The 23,322-nt window shown below is 41.4% G+C and overlaps 1 protein-coding gene across 1 annotated transcript; it reads right to left on the minus strand.

Annotated features, from left to right (window-relative positions):
- Window positions 1–2,205: 2,205 nt before the first annotated feature.
- Window positions 2,206–22,669, minus strand: LOC123755909 (RNA polymerase I subunit E). The gene is made up of 8 exons (XM_045738849.2): window positions 22,268–22,669; window positions 17,084–17,293; window positions 16,652–16,836; window positions 15,588–15,719; window positions 11,372–11,484; window positions 4,306–4,539; window positions 2,785–2,907; window positions 2,206–2,391 (listed from the first exon to the last, which is right to left on the minus strand). Exons 1-8 carry the CDS (start codon window positions 22,371–22,373, stop codon window positions 2,256–2,258), a joined length of 1,239 nt encoding a protein of 412 aa, XP_045594805.1. The 5' UTR covers window positions 22,374–22,669; the 3' UTR covers window positions 2,206–2,255.
- Window positions 22,670–23,322: the final 653 nt, after the last annotated feature.

Below are 23,322 nucleotides of genomic sequence, written 5' to 3' on the forward strand. Positions count from 1 at the left end.
TATTGCCAGAATAAACGTGGACAGCTTCAAGAGAAAACTAGATAGGTTTCTTCAAGAAGTGCGGCAACAACCAGGCTTGTGAGAGTCAGACCAAGCTTTCAAGTCAAGCCTGGCCCCAGGCATCTTGACTAATCATTAGCATCTTTTGCATATCCAGTGACACTTACGTAGTCTTCCCGGCCTAATGCCTTCATTTGATGATAATTTGCTTACATCCCATACCCAGGGGAGCAGTCCCCATGGCATTGTGGTAAGACACTCTCCTGGCATATCGCGAGCGCTTTGGCCTGGGTTCATATCCTGGCCGGGGGATATTTACTGGGCGTCAACACTTAACTGTAGCCTCTGTTTACCCAACAGTAAAATGGGTAACTGGTTGTTAAACGATTAGCAAGTCATTTTCCGGGGGAAAATAAGGATTAAGGACCTGCCGAAACGCTACACATGCTTGTGGCTGTACAAGAATGTAAGAATGTATGTATATAATAATATATATATATATATAAATAAATAAATAAATAAATTAACTTCCCTACTTATTATGGTAGCAGAAGGAAGAAGTCTCTGGTCAGGATACACATTTGCCACAATCAAATCGTGGAATAATGACATTTGCCTTACTGTCAGAATTGAATTGTCCCACATTGCAATGTAGAATACTGTATATATATTTTCACAATTGTAAATCTTGCCTTTTAAATGTCCCTCAATTAAGTCCTTGGTGAATCAGATACCCTTGACATCACTCTAAGTTTCCTTGCTCTCATATAGGCATGCTGAATAATAAGCCGTTTTTACTGTTCTGTGCCACAGATGGTGTTATCTATTTCTTTCACGGTTCATGCCTTCTTTTGATACTTGGTTCCTCCTGCCATAGTAATAAGTGTAGAAAGTCTTAACCAAGTTACATGTTGACCCCACATGAATAACTCGTGGGCACTTCATGGAACAGAACTGCATTGTCACGCTAACAGTCGCACATTTTGTAGCACATCCACACCTTTAGGATTGGATTTTTTCCCCACTGTTCTTTTGGGATATTGCTTATTTTGCCTTTCTGTTGTTGTATTGGTATCTTAAATTATATATACTAGGAATATTTGAATATTCCGTAGCAAGTACCATAAAGCCATCCAGGCTTTGTATTTTTTATAAATATTTGATTGCGATAATTTGGGTTTGGCGGGATACTTTGGCAACTTTTTCTCTACTAGATTCTTCACACACATTCTACAGTTTTGAATAACCATTAATATACTTCCTTATTTTCATGAAAATAAAATTACCAATCTTGGATGAAAGTTGCCAAATTATTTTGTTGCCCACAGGTACCTGGTTAAGTTTTACCTATGCAGGGTTCTACTGCTCTTACCTGATGGTCCCTGGTTCAATTTCTGGGCAGGACACAGATGAACAAGCCGGTTTCCTTTCACCTGATGCAACTGTTTACCTAGTTAGGCAACTGTTATGGGTTGCATTCTGGGAAAGGCAGATATGCCCGAGTACAGACCTCATGTCCCCGGCAATGAGATGCCATAAACCAATTTACAAAATCTACAGATTCACTTTCTATGCCTTTTACGTAATTTTTGTGCAGATGTTAATAATTCAACTTGCATACAAATGCTTTCTGAGAGATCATTATATTGTATCAGTTACCAATACTCATGAGGCATAAATAACAAAATATACTTTGTTAAATATACAAGTTAATAATGGTCAATATCTTTAACCAACCACAAGAAAGGATGATTAAAGATATTCAGCGACACTGCTTTTCATTATATCTTCCACACTCAAAACATGTCACATTTGAATATTATCTAAAGCAGGATTTCTGTTCTTTTAAGAATGCACTTTTATCTTAACGTCATATGCAGCCCAAGACTGCAAATTGTACAGCTTCAGTTTGCATGCTATGTTTCACATATGTATAAAATTTAAGATTAGAGCATTAACTTTCCTTCCTGATTTCATGCAATTTAATTAGACCTCCATTACTTATTTATGTAACAACTTGCAACACACCAAACATTTGCGAGTTGTTAGTCATAACATTCTTCCCCACAACTGTCATATGCACATTTCAAACTACTGTATACAGTATAAATATTATGTTCCTATTGTGCATAAGGTTCACAACTTTACAACATTCAACACTGTTACAATTTTCCAATGAGAAATCAAGGAGAATAAAATTTAACCTAAATATTCAAATTTAATATCATGTAAAAAGTCAATACTTGCACAGTAGTTTATTTGTTCCAGCCCTTATTGGACGGTTTAACACGTTTGTGGGCTTTGAAGAATTTAGCAAGAGGGATCTTGAGCTCATAAGAATTTCTATCACTTACATACGTTGCTCCAACTACTTTCATGAGGTTGTTAAGTCTGCAAAAGAAAAATAAATGAGACCAGTAGAGCCACTTTTCTAAGACCAGCAATAATAAATATCTGAGAAATGTGAAGATTCTATTGATACCATCCCATTAAACAGTGCAAAAATGACAGTTCAGAACAAGTAACGTAACATAGCTACTGACATACAGTTGGGTCTGTATTCATAAACAACCTAAGGCAGAGGGCAAACAGTTACTGTACCACACACTACTGTAATACACTTAAGTGTTCCTATGTTGAGGATTGAGTTATTTTTTAATAGTAAAATATGGTCTTTTGTTTGATTAACTTAAAGAGTCAAAAGTCCTTTATCAGATGAACATTTATTCATCTCCTTTACCGTAGCCCATGCACAGAGTGGGTGGCTAAAAGTACACAACATACCTGTCTCGATTGATACTCAGAGACTGAAGAAGAGTCTTGACTGATTGCTTGTATTTATTTGCCATCAGAGACAAAATCAAGACACAGCAAGTAGCACGGTCCTCATTTAGGTTGGAGCGTACCCTGCAAAGAATGATTAATGTTAACATTTCTAACGGTATAAACAGTGATGCAAGGACTGTGCCCTTTGGTACAGAGCTTTTCATTGTGCTTGGGACTTTCTTTTATTTGACTGCTACCCTTTGCATTCTGTTTAACAAAAAATTTAAAAACCCCTCGCCCTACTGTGTGTTACTTGGATTCATCTCATTTTATGGGGCATCCCTCCATGATCACACCTATCAACTACCTTTGCCAAGTCTGTATAGATCTTCCAAGTCTTCACCCTTACAGTGTCTTAGAAGACAGTGTAAGGGCGAAGAGGAAGAACAGCCTATTGACATAGCTTGAGTGCAGGGGGGAGTTGTGTAAAATCCTGGTTTGTGCCTCGGAGAGGCTGCGGGATCCAGTAAGTTCAGTAGAACTTCGGTTTCAACTCTTTCACCCTGTCGGAGCTCAGTCGATTAAGGCAGTGTCTGGGATGCTCCCGGACGCAGGTTCGAATCCTCGTCACGGCCCTTGTGGATTTGTTCACATGCTTCACGCAGACTTCATATGCTTCAGCAGTCAATTGTTCTATTCCTTTTGTGGGAGTTTGCTACTTAAGACTGTTTCCCATTAGATGTTTGCACAACCTACAGTGGGAACACAACAAGTCAGCTGCAATGTGAGGTTAGGAACATTTAATACTCTATGGGAATATGGAGAAGCCATTTCTGCTTCTCATGGTACTGATGAAGGCTACTAAAGCCAACTGGTTGATTACTTAAGTTACTGTGCCACATTTATATGCACTTTATCTTGAGTAGAATTTGATTAACTTATGAAAAGAACTAAAGATTATAAAAATGTCAAATACAGTACTGTATATACAATTCCTGTTGTTGGGTGATAAAGACTGTACTTAGGCTATCCAAGGTCCCCCTAGACTAACTACCAACTTCCCCAAGAACGCAGCCCACAACAGTTGTTTAATGCCTAGGTACTTACTGCTCACTGTCGCAAACGATGAGTCACAATAACATGGCTGAAGATATGATGACCAAACACACACCAAAAGATGAAAAAACGACGACATTTCAGTTCGTCATGGAATATCACATGACTTTATAATGGTCCAGGACAGACCATAACGTCATCGTTTCTTCATCTTCTGGTGTATTGTTTGGTCATTACTGCTCACTGATAGGTGAACTTTCACCAGGTGAAAGGAAATGTACCCAACTGTTTCTGCCATGCCTGGGGATTGAACCTGGGTCTCTCAATTGCAAGCCATGAAAATAGTCCACAATGTTACAAGCCTCAATTACTGCCTACAAATCCTCATCTGTGGCTAAATGATATGTTTAATTTTACAAATTTGGTGATATGGTTAACTTTTATTTTCTATGTATAGCTGTACAGTACTATCCTCTGGCTTACTTTCTTTGGTGGTGAGTTTCAGTATATTCTTTCAGAATGTATTGTTTAACTCTTGGGGGGCAGTCATTCAATAAGTTGTCTTGACCCTTACTATTTTGTAGCTCTCTACCCCTGCATTTGAGGAAGGTTATGAGGTATTCCACATAAAGAGCAATGCATGCTGTTTGGATCTTGTCATCTTCATTTTTCCTCGACTTAGAATTTGCGATCAATTGTTGGAATAGCACTGAAGTTCTGTTGGTCAAACAAAAATACAAGAAATTAAAATTAATCCAAGTTAATGACAAGTTTTCTTACACAAATATGGCAGAAAACTAGCACTGAATGTAATGAAACGACACTTTTTGGGTGAGCCCCGTCGGCTTCCTGAAGCAATCCTAACTTTTAAATTTTTTTTGCCGGGATATTCCTGCATGGGCCCTAAGCCTTTGGTTGGCCAAGTAAATGTTATTTGTTTCTGTTTTACTTGTTTTAGGGAGGGTTGCTGGGGAGCCTCCAGGACTCGCCCATGAAAATGGCGTTTCATTACATTCAATGCTGGTTTTCTGTGGAGAGCCCCTTTGGCTCCCTGAAGCTACTTAACCAAAGACAAGAAAAAGAGGGACTTACCCTGGAGGTGGTCGCCACTCACTCCTCAACTAGAAGTCAAGACAGCTGGCTGCAACCTGCGACCCAAGACTACACACGCCCAGCTAAGGGCCAGGAACATTAACAAGCTACCATGCGGCCAGAACCCTGTTTGACCACCAAAAACTCCATGCCTGAACGTCAGCCCAGGATATGTTGGCAGGAAAAGCTGCGAACTTACGAACGTCGTGGGCACGGGGATAGACCGCAGGCTGGCTGGACCAAATAACCCTGCGGATAACCTGGGAGACTCGCGCCCTGGAAAAGGGAAGAAGGGAAACCGGGCCCACGCAAATCTCTTCCCCAGCCACCAAGACCATGACATGCAAGTAACGACGAAGAGCCACAACCGGACACAAGACACGATGCACCCCAGGCCGAACCAACCAAGCATCAACAACCCAAGGACCCCTCCGGAATGTAGCAGTCTCATTTTTAGCCAGAAAAGGAGACAGCTGCAAACAAACTGGCCACCAGGACCGAGAGCAGAAACCCCTGCGCTAGAGGAGAGCATGAAGCTCCCCGACCCGACCCCCAGAGGCCAATGCCAACAAGAAAAGAGCTTTAGAAAAACAATCATGAACCAAAGGGGCCACCACAAACTGAGGAGAGGAGAGCACCTGGTCCAATGACCAGGACAGCTCAGGTGGTGCATTAGCAGGCTGGAGGTGAAACAATGTACGAGTTAGCTTGCAAACGGAGTAGAAATGACATTCACCCCAAATGCAAGCTGAGGCGGCTCCGCTAGTGCCACATGATATGAGGCGACAGTATTCGGCATGATTACTGCCCTACTGGGGAGCAGTCCGAATTGAGCCAGATCGTCGATCCGCGAACAATGCGAACCCTCTGAAACTAATTCCACACCGCCGTGAACTTCCTTACCATGCTGTGAGCTCGACGGAAGGACGGACCCCACCAACCCTTGCCGGCCTGGTGAGCACTGGCCACAAAACTCCGGCAGACACACGAGAGGAAGCCAGCAACACAGCAGCCGACGCAAGGCCCTCAGGGACCAAACCCAGCGATTGCGTGAGCGGCGGAAGGGGCAACCCCAAAGGATCCAAAATAGCCACCGAAGCCAGATCCAACCGAATGGGTATACCAGCTTGGTGAAGTTCAGACTCCCTCACAGCTGCTCGAACAATCGACGAGTGACCCAGGTGCCTCCCAAAAACAGCCGAAGGTGGGACTGCAGCCACAGCAATGCCGCTGGAGGGAAGAGACAAAGTGGTCCAAGAGCCCCACACAAGACCCAGCCAAGTCCGAACCAGAGAGGGGACCAAATAGGACTTCCGCCAGTTCACCAAGAACCCGAACCCGGCAAGCTGGCAAAGCACCAAATCCCTGGCGAGCAGACACATGGACCGGCTGGAGACGTAAACCAGCCAGTCGTCGAGGTAGGCCAGAACTCGGACCCCTAGTAGATGCAAACAGGTCACCACAACCCGGGTAAGGTGTGTGAATACGCAAGAAACCAGATTCGAAACTGAATAGAAGGCAACGAAAGCGGTAAGCGTGCCACCTTACGACAAAACTGAGCCAGTCCTGAAACCCGGATGAATCGAGACGATGCCAATACGCATCTCGGAGGTCCAGACACACCATCCAGCTCCAAAAGAAGCCAGACATGGGACAGAGTGGTCATCCGAGAGGAGGGACAAAAAACACATGGGCTCAGACGGGACAAGTCCAGAATGAATCTCAGATCCACACAGTCCCATTTTGGCACAAGAAATGGGTGGGAAACCAACCTGAGGGACGCCGTTGTTTCGACCACGACCAAGCGTACCCACTTCAGGGTGATCTGACAGCGCAGAAGAGGCCTGCCCAGCCAACCCCGAACCCCCCAAAGGAGGAGCCACTCAATGCCACTGGAGGCCGGAAGAAATGACCCGAAACACCCATGAATTGTGGGACCAGGCATGGGGCAGAGGGCGAGCCTCCCCCCCATCACTCCATCAACTGGGGTGAACTGCGAAAGGGCCGACGACCCTCATTAGAAGCCGAACGACGCTCAGGGCGATCACTGCGCCGACCAGGCGCCTTCGGCACCGAAGAAGGGGCTGGCTCCAAATCTGGCACTACTGGTCCACCGCGACCAAAGGAACTGCAAACCCTGGCACGACCCTTCCAAGCAGGGCCACATTCCCCCCAGAGAATCAACAAGTCTGACATGGGACAGCAACTAGATGAAGCCGCCTGCAGATATTGCATAACCGCAAACTCTTCAAACAGCAATGGGTAAAAAAGGGTCGCAAAAAATGCAAGAGCCCAAGCAGATTCCAATGAGTGAGCGAGCACCACCTGTCAGCATGCGAGGCGAGAAGCAAAGAACAAACACCGCTTCCTTCAGAATCGGCACAAACAACTTCAAGAAAGCAGCTGATGCCCGAGCCGCCGAGGCAAGCGCACCAGACGCAGGCCCGGAACCCAGCAGCACCATATCCTCCTCGAGCCAACCCAAAGACAGTTAAGGCAGGGGAAAAGAAGCACAAGACTCAAGCAAAATGTCCATGGGCACGCAAGTCCTCAGTCATCAAGGATGCCGAAAGGGCAGGAACCTGCACGTGAAGCTGTACTTGTCTGATACCTCAAGGAAGAACAGGGGCAATTAAGCACCCATTAAGGCACTCAAACTCACCCCCAAAGTAAACCTGAACCACCATAGTAGTTTCCCGCCACTCAAGCGCGCAGGTCTGACAGAATGCATGCCACGCCCCCAATGGGTCGTAATGCACGTAAGGCACCTCATAATGCATGCAGTAAGGAAAAAAGAGCAACCAAACTCAAATGAAGAAGGATCCATTATCGAGGCAAAATCCGGGTGTCGCAGGAGGTACGAAGCAATAGCCTTCTGAATCTCCTTAGGCAGGAAGTGGGAAGCCGAAAACATCTGGAAAGAGGGAACTGAGGAACCCAAGGGAACCAGGAACCGAACCCAGGGAGGAGTCGAACTCATATCAAACTCGTACAGGGAGGGGGGGAATAAGAAAACCCCTCCCCCCTGCAACAACAAGCCCTGCTCTAAGGATACCAAGCATGGTCAAGTGGGGTCCAAGCCGCCTCCTCCCAAGCCCCAGGATCCTCCATGTCAGGACCCGGGGCAGAATCATCCTCCAAACCCTCTGCCTGTGGAGAAAAAGCAGAGAAGAAGGGTTTCTGCTGGTCTGATCCAAGAGCTCTGGCAGGAGGAACTGGCTCGAATGCCTCCGCTGCCAAACCAGAAGGGGCACCCCCCAAAACGGCCCGAGTCTCACCACCATCTAAACCCTGCCCCGACTCTGAAACCCTCGGATGTCTGGGAGCAACAGGGGAGGGCAGAGGGGGGAGCAGGTCGAACAACTTTAGGGATAGGACAAGAGAGTGAGGACAAAACCAAAGTCGAGGCGACTAATGCCCCAAAGTCCGGGTCCCTATAGCCAAAGCAGGGCAGTCTCCGGGCATCTGGAAAGGCAACTAACCTAGCGGGTTGCAGCAACCTAAACCTTGCATGATATGCTGAAGCTGCCTGCACCTGAATATCAATAGCAGTGGACTGGGTGAATTGGAGTACAAGCAAGGAACATCACTTGTAGGACTCCGGGTCAAAGGCAGGTGTCATTAATCCAACAGGCAGTCAGGCGGAGGCAAAAATGGCGAGTGTCACCCTGAGACATGGGGACAGAACAACCTTCAAACTTGCACAAAATGAGATAGGACTCAGAGGACGCATCCATTGAACCAATGAGCCCCAATGGGGTTTTCCAGGGATCTTAGGCTGACTGCTAAGGGAAGCCCAGGCAAGGTACTGCTAACCAGTTATCCCAGAACTACCAAACAAACAAAAGCAGAACCCCTGTAATGTGTACAATCACAGGGGCCTAACGGAGAGTCACCAAAATAATACAAGTGGTCCTGTAACCACACCAGGTAGACCCCCACCAGACAACCAAAACAGATTTGAGATTAAATTCCTATGGATACCATCACATGTTGGCATCTCAAAGCATGACACTGTTGATATGCTTGCTAAGACAGCCTGCAGAAAACGAGTGGTAGAAATTGATATGGGTGTTTCATTAGCAGTGACAAAGAGAATACTTAAACAAATATCTAATGAAAATCTCACCGACCTAACAAATTCACAAAGACCTGAAAGTTGTAGCATTAAATATTATGATAGATATCGTGAGGAGACATTCACATATGGGACTAATAGAACAAGAACCCGGCAATGTGATGTTATAGTGGCCAGAATACGCCTGGGATATAGACGTATCTGGCAGCTTTCTCAAAACCCAAATGTCGAGTACACAATGTGTCAACTTTGTGAAAGAGAAAACATGCACTCTTGAACATTATATTGTAGAATGTCCCATACTGACTGACTTTCGCCCTCCTGGGCTAAGGTATGCTGAACTCTATAATTACTATATGAGTACTGGAACACTTGATATATTGGACTTGTATCCAAGATTGACCATGTAATATATCAATTATACAATGTATATATATGATGTAACAATATAACCTGAGCTTGTAAAAGCACCTTCATCACCTTCAGTGATTAAGTGCTTAATTGCACACTAGTTTCTTTATCAGCTATCTCACCCTGTCAGAGTAAATGAGAGAAATGTATGTGAATGCATGTGTGTGTATATATGGATGTATATGTATGTGATGTATATGTATGTGTGTGTACGTATATGTATGGGTATAAAGTATATATGGAAGCTGATCAGAATTATATTTCACCTTTGTGAATGTACATTAATGACACTATGTAAAAGACACATCAAACACTTTACGTAGGGCATACGTAGATCTGTGTATCTATGTATTTACGTAAGTAGGTTAGCTTAGCATTTTAAAAGCACTGAATCACCTTATGTGGTTGAGTGTTCAATAAACCCCTGAACTATATGTTTAACACTTCTCTAACCATGTCCATGGAGGACAGAAGAAAATGTATATATGCTCGTTAGCATTGTAAATGTGTGGTCACGTCTGTGGCAGAAAAAAAAACTGGTTGCCAAGTGTATTATAAGATGGCTGCACAGTACCTTGCGCACCTGCTAGCGACGATAGTACCTCCTACCCAAGGACAAACAGCGGGAAGAAAGCCCCAGCTGACCCAAAGGGTGGTCATTCACCGAACAGTAAAAGAACCCTGCGGAGGTATTTCCCAAACAGTTTGTGGAAGGTAACCCCAAACTGTAAGGGCAGTACTTACAGGGCACTTAGGGAAGGTGACCCTAGGCACATGCAGCTCCAGTACTTCTTGAATTACACTTGGCTCGTACACCATCACGAGGCACAGCATTGCACAAGGATTGGAGCCAGAGTCGAACGACCGCTACTCAACACATCAGCCTCAGAACTGGGGTTGGATAGTTGGCGCAAGGGGTCTGGGGAGGGGAAAGCTCCCCTTCCCCCTCCCAGGGAGGGGGGGGGGGGGAACTACACAGTGTGGGGCACGGCGGCGATAGTGATGTCATGCTTGTTTGCTCTCGCTTTTAGTTTAGGGAATTCTGCTTGCTAGTTCGGCTTTCAATTGCAATTTTTAACCAGCTGTAGTTTGCTTTGGGACCCCTACCTCCCTACCTTTCTGGGGGCCTAACCTGGTAGATGGCAGACACAGAATGCTTCCAACCACATTGGGGTTTCTATAGGCCATTGCTCCTCGTGCCTCTCTGAGGAGGGGCAGGGGGGGGTTCTGGCTCATGGTCCCCAGTAGGCTAGAACTCCATCGAACTGACTGATGCCATGGTCTAATACATACATATCAGCCCGGTAGGCTCCGGGGAGCCGGAGGGGCTCTCCACAGTAACAGCCGACAAAAATGCAACATATCACTACATACAAAACCATGACAGAAATTGACAGTTTATAAAAAGTAATTTTTTAACCCACAACTTACAGAACAAGAGCCCATAGGTTAAGAAAACAGATGCCCCAAATTTAGAAAAAAATATGAAAAATCTCTTGTGAACAAAATGTTAGAAAGATGGAATAACTTAAATTAAAGAGCAGTCGATGTCAAAACTATCTGAAGTTTTAAAATACCATATGACAAAAATTATAGAGAAGACAGACACCACAAGGATAACTCTCATTCTGTAATTACAAACACACAAAACCATAAAGTTAAGAGTTATTTATAAAAAGAAAATGCCATGAACATCAAGTGCCCAAGACATTTTGATACCCTCTCATCAAATATATGATGAACTATAAACAAACACCAAACTTCAAGAAAGATTTTCATAAATTCTTAAAATCAATCACTAATCTGGTAGGCTGCAGTGCGTATGATAGTCTCAGAGTTGTGCACACCAACAGTGACAGATCAAGGTGTTAACTCTGATTTCTGGCTAAAGACCATGATGATATCATGGGATGGTTTTCCAGGCCAGGTAAGAAGGTAACAATATAATGTCTGAATTCAAGCACTTACTTGCTCTCTATTTGCTCTTCCCTCAGTAGCACTTTGGCAGGTGATGCCAAACTTTCCCAAACATGGTCTGGAGCAATAGACTCCAACTTGTACACATCCTCTACTGTACTTGCCTGTTGAAAAACATTATCAAGAGCTTAAGAACATAAGAATAAAGGTACTGCTTTTGTCCTATTTACCCATATAAGACAGATCCTATTTTAAAGCAACTTTCTCAAAATGCTTACTCAAAAGTTCTCAATAAATGTTAAATACATCTTTGTAATTCCTTGGTATCATACCAACTCACCCTCAACTACCCTAAAAGCCTCCTTTCATTATCAGTTTTGTCATCACATGAAGTAGCAATCACAACTGTTACCCTGAACCTTTCAAACTTTAATTTTACTATACAAGTTCTTTATTTCTTAATACTAGTCTTGATACACTAAAAAAATTCCTTCTTTGAGAAAAAATTGATATTATATAATGGACTCGAACCTGCTTTCCCTAAACTCAGATGCACGCGTGCACACGCACACACACACACGCGCGCACACACACACACACTTAGGTAATTACACACATTATCAACTTGTATATGGTAGTGTGGCTACCAAAGTCCAGGGGTACAGGTTCAATTCCATTGTACTACCTCAACATTTCCTCTGATATTTCACATTCTTGTGATGTCATTGCATATTTCTTCTTTATTCCTTATAATCTTTCACTCCTTTAATAATTCTCACCTCAGTCTCACACTGAGAAGTTATATTAGAAGGAACTTTTTTATTGGCATAGTTGTTAACAAATGGAATGCATTAGGTAGTGATGTGGTGGAGGCAGACGTCATACACAGTTTCAAGTGTAGAGATGATAGAGCCCAGTAGGCTCAGGAATCTGTACACCAGTTGATTGACAGTTGAGAGGCAGGACCAAAGAGCAGAAGCTCAACCCCCACAAGCACAACTAGGTGAGTACACTTTGTTCTTGCTTCCTCTCAGCTTTGGTTTCTATAAACCTAGCACATCAAACATTAACCTAATATAATATTCCCTCCTTAAACATCACCCTTTTCATCACGTCACACATTACCTCCTTATATATCCACCGGTTGAGTGACAGTTGAGAGGTGGGACCAAAGAGCCAGAGCTCAACCCCCGCAAGCACATCTAGGTAACTAGGCAAATATACATTACTTCCTTATATAACACCACACATTACCTCCTTGTATAACATCACCCCTTTCATCATTGGCCATTTATTTCCCTTCCAGTCACATCCAACTCAGCCATGTGATCCTGTTCTTGTGGCACTTTAACTCCAAATTTTCCACCACAAGGGATTCACAGTGGTCAGCATAGCTGGTATATTACCAAATTGTCCCAGGTTCAAGTCCCACAGCAAGAAATGGTTGGGCACATTTCCTTTCACCAGATGCCTCTGTTGACCTAGCAGTAAATAGGTATCAAGGAGATAGGCAACATTTGTAAAGGTTAAGTAAGTAATTATCAACAGAAGGCACCAAACCGGGAAGGCTATGTAGCACCATCAAATGTACGGAATAATCAGAGAGCGCTAAATATTACCAAAGATGCCAATACGAGAACAGAAACGCATAAGGCGAACGATATCAAACGTATCCGATTCACTAAGAATTCTATTGAGTGACAAGTGACCGCGAGGGGCGGTCGGAAAGCAAGACACAGGCTTGTCCTGGAAGTCTGGACATTCAACAAGGATATGCACGACAGTAAGAGGGACAATGCTATTTGGAAGGAGCTGGGCGGCGCTCCATTAAGTGACCGTGAGTTAAGTGAGTATGGCCAAGACGCAACCGCGCTAGAGCTGTTTCCCACCGCCAATTACAGTGGCAGGAGGAAGGCCATGGGAACACACAATGCTTAAGAGGATGCAGTTGATGTAAGGGTTAAAACAAATTCAAATAATAAACAAAGGAGGACAAATACTAAAATCCTAAAAAAAAAAAAAAATTTTGGTACACACATTATCATTACCACCGGGTAATGATAATGTGTGTACATAATAAAACAAATGAGCTGATCCTTACATATGCATGTAACAGTAAATAGACTAGTCCTCGTGTAATAAAGAATATAAATTAGTCTTTGTGTAACAAAGGGGCCTCGTAGCCTGGTGGATAGCGCGCAGGACTCGTAATTCTGTGGCGAGGGTTCGATTCCCGCACGAGGCCGAAACAAATGGGCAAAGTTTCTTTCACCCTGAATGCCCCTGTTACCTAGCAGTAAATAGGTACCTGGGTGTTAGTCAGCTGTCACGGGCTGCTTCCTGGGGGTGGAGGCCTGATCGAGGACCGGGCCACGGGGACACTAAAGCCCCGAAATCATCTCAAGATAACCTCAAGATAACAGAGCAAATAAAATACACCTTCTGTATATAATAAAACAAAGTAACTAGTCCTTGTAAACTTTACACAAACTTATTTGATTTTGCACATTCAGCCTCTTCATTAGTTGACTATTTCCATTTCCTCATTTATAAGAGCAGAGAATCAAAGATATATTAAGACATCACAGAGCAGTGTGTGTGTGTATAGTAAGGGGTGGTGTCACTTTGAAGTTACCATGGCATTAGCCCCTACACTGTTCCACTTGCCATGTCATTTTTCTCACTTGATTTGTTAATTATTTTTTGTCATTCACACCTCGATATAGTACTGTATAGTTCAGGGGCAAAACATGTAAAAAGGTGTGCAAGGAGAAGGAGTCAGCTGAAAGAAATTCACCATCTCTGTCTAATTCCTCTTCTGAGGTAATCAAACACTAACAACCAATTATTCCAAACAAGAACACTGGCATCATTTCCAGATTGAAGCAACATTTCAGCACTAGCATTAATTTTTCTTTATTTCCACTGGGCGTTTCTCGCTGTCCCCAAGCAGGTAGAGGAGGACCTGCCTCGCATGGGCCAATAGGAGCTCCTTAGTAATTACTTAAGTGTAGTTACAGGATGAGAGCTATGCTTGTGGTGTCCTGTCTTCCCAGCACTCTGTCATATAACGCTTTGAAATTACGAAAGTTTTGACCTCCTCCACCTTCTCACTTAACTTGTAGCCCACCCCCCTCGTGTGGGCCAACAGCAGCCCCCTCGTGTGGGCCAACAGCAACCGCCTCGTGTGGGCCAACAGCAGCCGCCTCGTGTGGGCCAACAGCAGCCGCCTCGTGTGGGCCAACAGCAGCTGCCTCGTGTGGGCCAACAGCAGCCGCCTCGTGTGGGCCAACAGCAGCCGCCTCGTGTGGGCCAACAGCAGCTCCCTCGTATGGACCAATAGCAGCTCCCTCATATGGACCAATAGCAGCTCCCTCGTATGGACCAATAGCAGCTCCCTCATATCTTACCTTATTAAAACTACTCAATAGCTCTGTCGATAGAACTTCGGCCTCACACACGTGGAGTCCGTGGTTCGAGTCTGCTTGAGCCCAGGTGAATGAAATGCAGAAGGCCTGTTGTCGTATGGGCCAATAGCAGCTGCCTTGTGTGACACAACAGGCCTTCTTCATTCCATTCACCTGGGATCTAGGAGACTCGAATCACGGACCCCACGCATGTGAGGCTGAAGCTCTATTGACCAAGCTATTGAGTACAGTACTGTAGTTTTTAATAAGGTTAAGTTTCCAGAAGCAGCAACCTGCTGCCAAAATGGAATTTTCGACTTTCCCTGACTACTACTGAAGCTCAGACGAATTAGTGATCCACACCCACATAATTATTTATATTTACATATACTGTATATTCATATTTTATTTATTGCATTTACAGTATTTTTATGTTTTATGCTAGGTATGATGCTTAAGGCCTTGATTAAAATTTTCTAAGACTATGAACAAATCCACCAGGGCCGTGACGAGGATTCGAATTCGAGGATTCGAGGGTTCGAATCCTCGTCATGGCCCTTGCGGATTTGTTCATTTGATGCATCACGTTAATGTGATCTCTGTGTAATTTCTAAGACTATTATTTTGTAGTTCTTTCTTAAAATGAACATTGAGTAGAGAAGAGACAGAAAAAAACACATTTAGATTTGTGTGTATGCTCTATATGATCCCAGATGATAGAAAAAGTACCAGAAAAATTACAAGACAGGCTCACAAGAATGCTACTGTATAAACATACATATTGGAGTAAATGTAGCAGCTGCCACAGTAAAATAAAAGTAAAATACACTCAAAATTTGGCATTATGGTACTGTACTTACCTCTCTGTTACACTTTGGTAAAACTGCTGCAAATGTCTCGTGTGTCGTTAAATCTTCTTTTAACATTTTAGGTTCCAAAGTGACAGACGTTGTAGCCTGGTCAATAGCTCCTGACATGTTTTGGGCATTAACCTGCAAAGCAAACAAATACAGCACACTGAATACACAATGAAAGAAGACTTGATGCCTGGGGAGTCTAATGCCATCATACAGCTTCATTATTTTGGCAATATATTAAACTAATTTTTGCAAGCATTAGTCAAGAAAATACTGTAGTTGGCCGAGAATAAAAAGTGTGAAAAATTAATAAAGTAGAAAAAATCAAATGTTAGGAATAACAAATACTTCTGATCTATTTTATTTTGCTGCCCCTAATGACTCGGAAGTCAATGAACAGGATCATGCACAATTAGGACAAACATTGTCCTGCCTGATAGTAGGGACGAGTACATCGTTCTGTTGACTTGTCAGTGCCATCCTGCCTGGCTGTTCATGATCCTAGTCCGATGACAGTGGATCTTACAATAGGGAATAACCAACTGTGATACTTTCTTCTTTTAACTAATTATCTACAGGAGCACTTTAGAAATTTATCTATTATTACAAAGGAGTCAAGACCTCACTTTAGCCATCACAGCTGATCATATCAAATAATGTGTAAGACACTCGCCTGGCGTTCCACGAGCGCTTTGTCATGGGTTCGTATCCTGGCCGGGGAGGATTTACTGGGCACAAATCCTTAACTGTAGCCTCTGTTTAACTCAACAGTAAAATGGGTCCTTGGTTCTAAAAATGATTCTTCGCGGTGGGGATCGTATTCCAGGGACCTGCCCGAAACGCTACGCGTACTAGTGGCTGTACAAGAATGTAACAACTCTTGTACATATATATATATATATATATATATAAAAAAAAAAATATTGAGTGTTCCAGTAATGTCATAAATTGTAATAATTTTGTCATGCACACCTCAATGTACTGTAGTACATTTAATTAGCCAAGCAGTCCAAAGGTTAATAAGTAATCATTCTTCTCCGGGTTATACCTAACTAATCCGAACTTGCCTTATATTGATTCCGACGGTTCACCATTTGCTGAGATCGTTTAGTTCCAAATTCAGAAGATATTGCCTGTTGCTTTTCTGCATATGTCAGTGACTCAAATGGTAACACCAAATCAGAAGCGGTATTCTTAGCTGATAATATTGGGCTGACACAATATGCACTGGTTTCTATGAGCTTCATTTTTCCTGTGAAAACAATGAAAGTTAATTATATTCAGTGTACATTGGTAAATACACTATGCTCAAAATATCACCAAACTAGACTTCACAGTAATACTGTATCGAAAAATATAATGCTATGTATAAAATATTACTGAACTAGTATTTACTCCGACGTCTAAAAAATAAAATAAACAAATTTTGTTCATCATTTGCTTCACTATTTTCAGTTTTTTACATTAATGTCAATCAATACTTCATAAAATATGCAAACCTGTAGCCTTGTTTAGTACACCAAGAAAAACAGACTGATTTGCAAACAACGGCCTCGGTTCTTCTCCAAAATTTTTCCCAACATAGTCCAATTTTGTGGTTTCTACTGTAAGAATCCGCTTATCTTGATCTCGGAAATTACCAGAGTTATTGTGGTGTAATTTTACCTGCAGATTTGCATTCTCAAGAGGTCTCCCATTCGCAAACGTCACTGAAATAAAAACCAAGTTTTATTTTCATAAGCTGAACACTACAATATTTAATTTAATCTATTAAGAGTACACTGTACTGTAAGATGAGCTACAGTCATGTTTATTAAGTGCACACATTATTTAGCTGATGATGGCTCTTAATTTGTGAAGATGCATTCCAATATAAACCACAGGATGCAGATTCGGTCCAGCCATCCTGCTCCAAAGATTTCCTCAGTTAGATCAAGTTATTGTGGTTTCATTGTGTATTTAGAGGCATTTTATGTGTGAAAAATAAGGATTCATTAGAAATATCTCCTAAAATCCACTTTTTAAAAAATCTTTACTCAACAAAACATATTTTTAAAATAATATTTAATGCTCCAACTTTCTAAACAAAAATTTAGTACAGGGTAGGTGCCAGGACCCAGCATCTGAAAATTTATTCATCAAAGTGAAAATAAAAATTACACAAGAAACACCTACAGTACGAACTGAAAGAGATTTGCATGTAATAACACCAGAATTTATTATGGTAATGCAACATCTACAGAAATAGTACAATTCAGTTGCTGGTCTTTGGACACAGGAAAGTTTTGACGTTCTCGGTAGATTAAGAAATAGTAACATAGGCTTTTTACAAACATTATGGTATGAAGCAAAAAAAAGAGGAGAATTTGTTCTATAAAATGAAACTGGAATGGCCAGTGTACATTCATGTAAAGTACATTCAAAACCTACGGATATATTAATGAAAAATTAACAGTGCCTGAAGTCAGTGAGTACCAATTGTTTGGACACCCAAGCTCCAGTCTTTATTATTATTTATTTATATACAAGAAGGAACATTGGGTTTGAGAACATTGGTGTTCTTGCATTCTTGCACAACCACTAACATTTTACAGTTCCTGCAACGGCACTTGAACCAATCGTATTGGCGTTTGCCTTTCCATTGGAGACTTTCGGTGCCGTGGAGAGGGGGGACCTGCTGCTTGGTAACAGCTTCTCCTCCGTATCAACTTACCCTGGATTTATGCCCTGGAGAGGCCATTCCAGACCGACAACCAGAGCACAACTCCATATGTCTCCTGAGACTGATGGATGCCTACTGCTACTACTAACATACATGGTATTTTAGGCAGAGGGTTAATCATCTTTAGACAATTGGGTATTTTACCAATTTCCAACATACAGTAGAACCTCGAGTGATGACCGCCTCAAATGGCGACCCTTTTGGGTAACGAACGCCCCGATTGCCGACAATTTCGTCTCGTTAAGCGACCGCTCATTTGAATAACCTCAACACCACATGGTGGCGTCTGGGGCTGCTTCTCGCATGCGCATCCGGTACATCGTCCACCTCCTTCAACAGAGCCATCGGTATAGCACTGATACACATCGTTACCCATACCCTGAGTACTCTCAGTGATGCTTTTCAGTGTTAACTGTTTTAATAGTGTAGAGTGTACACTATCTTTCTTGGGTGTATTTACAAAATCAACTAATAGATCTCAGTAATTCTATGGAACTATTGGCTGATTAATCATTAATTGAGTTGGGTACATATTTAATACTTTGATGGAGTTGGCTACTACCTTGTAGAACCAAAATGCATTATCAGATTTCGCTTTTCTTCTATAGACCTCAGGCGAGTGTACATATTAGAAAGTTTAGCTTGAAACTTCATATGTTGCCGAGACCTACTCAATGCCTTCATGCCGAAAACTGTGCTAATGGACAAAATTCTCTCACTTATGGTAGGTAATTTTAACTCCGCTCTCATATTAACTATTCTTGTGGACTTTGGAGCCCCAAGGATGAGACGCATAGCTTCATTTTGCAAGGTTTCAAGAGATTTCAGCTCTTTGTATACAGTGTGAGATGTAGAGCATTGTAGTCAATCTCTGAGCTTATAAATTATACATAAAACATTCTAGCAAGTCTCACGTTAATTCCATGATTGACACCAACAAGGACCCACGAGGGTTTTAATCTCTCCCTCAGTCTCCTCTTGAGAGAAGAAAGGTACCCAGGGTCATTAATGGGGACACCAAGGTATCTGTAAGTCTCGTAGTTCTCAAGTGCTCGCCCATCTATATGATAATTGGCACGTGGAATACCACATGGAATGAATGAGGGCATGAGTTTTCTCTACAGAGATAAGGAGGCCACATTCCTCAGCTCTAGTAGCAAAAGCACCGAGCAGAATTTGCATTCTAGGCTCGGAGGCAGCCTGTAAACATATCATCAGCATAACAAATAACTGTGTCTTCATTATTAGTTGGAAGATCTTTAATAAGTTTATGCATCAGAACATTGAACAACAAGGGGCTGAGAACCCCTTCTTGTGGAGTTCCCAGTTCAAAGTGTTTACTCTTTCTGCTTTTAACACCATTAAACAAAACATATGCTGTTCGATTAGACAAATTTCAGTAACTTTCCTTGTATTCCTAGCTCAGCAAGCTTTTCTAGTATGATTTCCCTGTTTGCTGTATCAAAAGCTGCTGCTAGGTCGATGAAGACTGCTTGAGGGAAAGCTTCAATATGAGCAAAGTATTCAGCAAAACAGTGTTGTGTACTGAGCCCGGGCATAAATCCAAACAGTTGAGGTGACAGGTGTCCCTGTATACGATACATGAGTCGGTTAAGGACAATACGTTCAAGCACTTTACAAACACACGATGTTAGAGATATGGGTCTATAATTATCAGTGTGTGGTTTGGGGATAGGAACAATGAAACTCTTTGTCCAAGCATCAGGTAATACTCCTTCACTTAAACTCACTCTGTATAACACTAAAAGTGGATTACCTGGTACTTGTGAGACTAATCTCAGTAAACTGTATGTAATACCATCCTCTCTAGGAGCAGTTGATTTGCCCATCTGTAGTTCATGATTTAATTCCCATTCAGTTACATCATTAAGGTCTGACACGTCGATAGCTATATAGGCAAGATTGATGGTTCGTTGTCTGTTGGGGCGTGTGTCATTAAGCTTGTGCTGTATATGTATATGTTGTGATTGTAAGATCAATAAATATTTTGATTTCTCTTTAATATGGTGATTTACATTCTTGACTCACAATCAGGGATCCCGGGTTTGACCGCTGGGTGGGACAAAAATGGTTAGGCACGTTTCCTTTCATCTAATGCCTCTTATTCACCTAGCTGTAAATAGGCACCACAGCGTTAGGAAACTGTAGGAGGATTTCATTATGGGAAAGGTCAGTAATTTCCCAACAATGGGAATTATTCTTTAAATTATTAAACAATTTAATGCAAGATAGTAATTATTTGGCAAGCCTCAATTTAAAACCTTAATTGGAAATAAGTACAGTATTTTAAATTTTTGTATTACTGTACAGTATTCCAAGTGTGCACAAAAGTTTTATGTCAGTCTCCTTATACTGTAGTGCATATAATATTTGTAAATTAAATGCAAAGAAATATAGAACAAATTTTATTAGTTAAAAGAAGCCTATTTTTTTATAAATACTGTTGGTGGTTATAGGAATAGATAACGCCTGACTATGTTAGCAGGCATGGCGCTTAATCTTCCCATACTAGTTTCCAGTGACATGGCCTGCCAATCAGTTTACAACCAGATCCCCTATTACTGGTGCATTTACCTGAATTTACCCAAGGGCAACTAATACTAGTGGCATCGATGAGGACAAAGCCGGTAGCTTGTCAAAGGTCCCCCCCCATTTGCCCTGCCCATGCATGAACAGGTAAGGATTGATGCCCACTCAAGCCTCCCTTTCCAGAGCTTGAACACGGCCAAAATACCACATGAGATGTGGGGCAAGTATACTACTATACTAGTACAAAAGTTGTTTGTTTATCTTTAAAGTATACTCAAAACAATGAAAATATGGAAACTTAATAAATCTGCATTTTGCTGTCAGAAGTCAACAAACTACTACATGTTGCATAGCAGCAAAAGCACAGAATTAAAACATTGACATCACAGATCTTAAAAATAAATAAATCAATAAAATAAAATAAATAAATAAATAACTTAATATATATATTATATTATATATATATGTATATATGTACTGTATATACGGTTCAAGTTCAAGTTCAAGTATGTTTATTGAGATAAGCAATAAATACATCTCAAAGGGATAGAGTAGCTTAGGCTATTTCTACCCCCCCTCTACTTCAAGTCCCTCAAGGGGCGCACAAATTCAGTGAGTACAAATAGACATATAACAGTACAAGAATCCCATTTAACATTGCATACAGCAAGTACAGCATATAATTGTTACATTCTTGGGGCAAAATTCTTGTAGCTCCTAAGTATACTGTCTATTATACCATTATCACACATCCAAACAATTTGATGTGGTACACTATTTATTTCCTTATTTCTATATTTTTCAATAAGGTGACACTCTAATACATAATGTTCTAAGGTGTGGGCGTACGGCATACTACATAATCTACACTCCTTATCTTTTTCACTGACATCAAACCGTATTGCCAGATATATTTATATCCTAATCGTAATCTCATGTAAATTGAATCCTTCCAAGTAGACTTTCCTTTACCATAAGTGAAGGACGAATTTGTATTTATTATTGAATAATTCTTAAGTGTGTTACTACTGTCCACCATTGCCATTCTCTTTATCATTTCTTCACCCTCCTGAATCACCTTGAGTCTTGTTTTTATTTGTTTCAAGGTTAACTGACATACAACATCAACAAGAGTTTTTTCAGTGGCTCTCTTCGCTATGTCATCAACTACCTCATTCAACAGTATTCCCACATGGGAAGGGATCCACATGAATCTTACTTTATACCCAGTTTTTTCTAGTCTCTTAACATTCTCTCTACACTCTATCACAATATTATACGGTATATACGGTATATTATAAAATATTATACAAGTATATACGGTATCATATTGTAAACAGCCAACAACAATGGGCCTACGGTATATTGGCCTTTAAATTTTGTTGAGGCTATCTAGCCAGTATTCACTCACCAAATAATGGTTCCACCTTGGATCTGTCTTTCAGTATGACATCTTCTATGACACACTTCCGTTTCTTTGCTGTAAAAGAGGATTTTTCCTCGCCTCCTCCGGCCATGATGAAGAGCGTTGTGCCAGTCAGCCAACACCACGACGCAGCTATTCATACAATAACACTTGGGAGCCGGGACCAGAGATCCGTAGCTCAACCCCCGCAAGAGCAGCTAGATGAGCATAAGTGTAGTGAACGTAGTTTACAGCACGCGAGGGATGATGGGCAGCAATGACCGTCTGCCTCAACATGTGGACACCTAAACTAACCGCCTTCCACCAATCAGCGTATGATTTCAGACTGAGAGCTTATAGAAAAACCAATCAACATGCAGTCTGATTCTGATACTGAGCCAATCACGGCGCTCAGCTGCTTGAGTCGCCAACGATCGTCTGGATAAATGTTTACATGCAACGGATGGCAAGGGGTCTGAAATATAATGAATCAACACAACAACAATAACAACAACAACAACAACAACAACAACATCATCATCATCATCATCATCATCATCATCATCATCATCATCATCATCATCATCATCATCATCATCATCATCATCATCATCATCATCATCATCATCATCATCATCATCATCATCATCATCATCATCATCATCATCATCATCATCATCATCATAATAATAATAATAATAATAATAATAATAATCTTCTATGTATGTACTTTTATCTGAATAAACATTTTGATTTTGATTTTTTTGGATTTTGATAATAATAATAATAATAATAATAATAATAATAATAATAATAATAATAATAATAATAATAATAATAATAATCTTCTATGTATGTACTTTTATCTGAATAAACATTTTGATTTTGATTTTTTTGGATTTTGATAATAATAATAATAATAATAATAATAATAATAATGATAATAATAATAATAATAATAATAATAATAATGATAATAATAATAATAATAATAATAATAATAATAATAATAATAATAATAATAATATATTTCCCTTAAATGCACCTAGTAAGATGGCTAT

Source organism: Procambarus clarkii, chromosome 43 (assembly GCF_040958095.1).
Source record: "Procambarus clarkii isolate CNS0578487 chromosome 43, FALCON_Pclarkii_2.0, whole genome shotgun sequence".
Taxonomy (NCBI): Eukaryota; Metazoa; Arthropoda; class Malacostraca; order Decapoda; family Cambaridae; genus Procambarus; species Procambarus clarkii.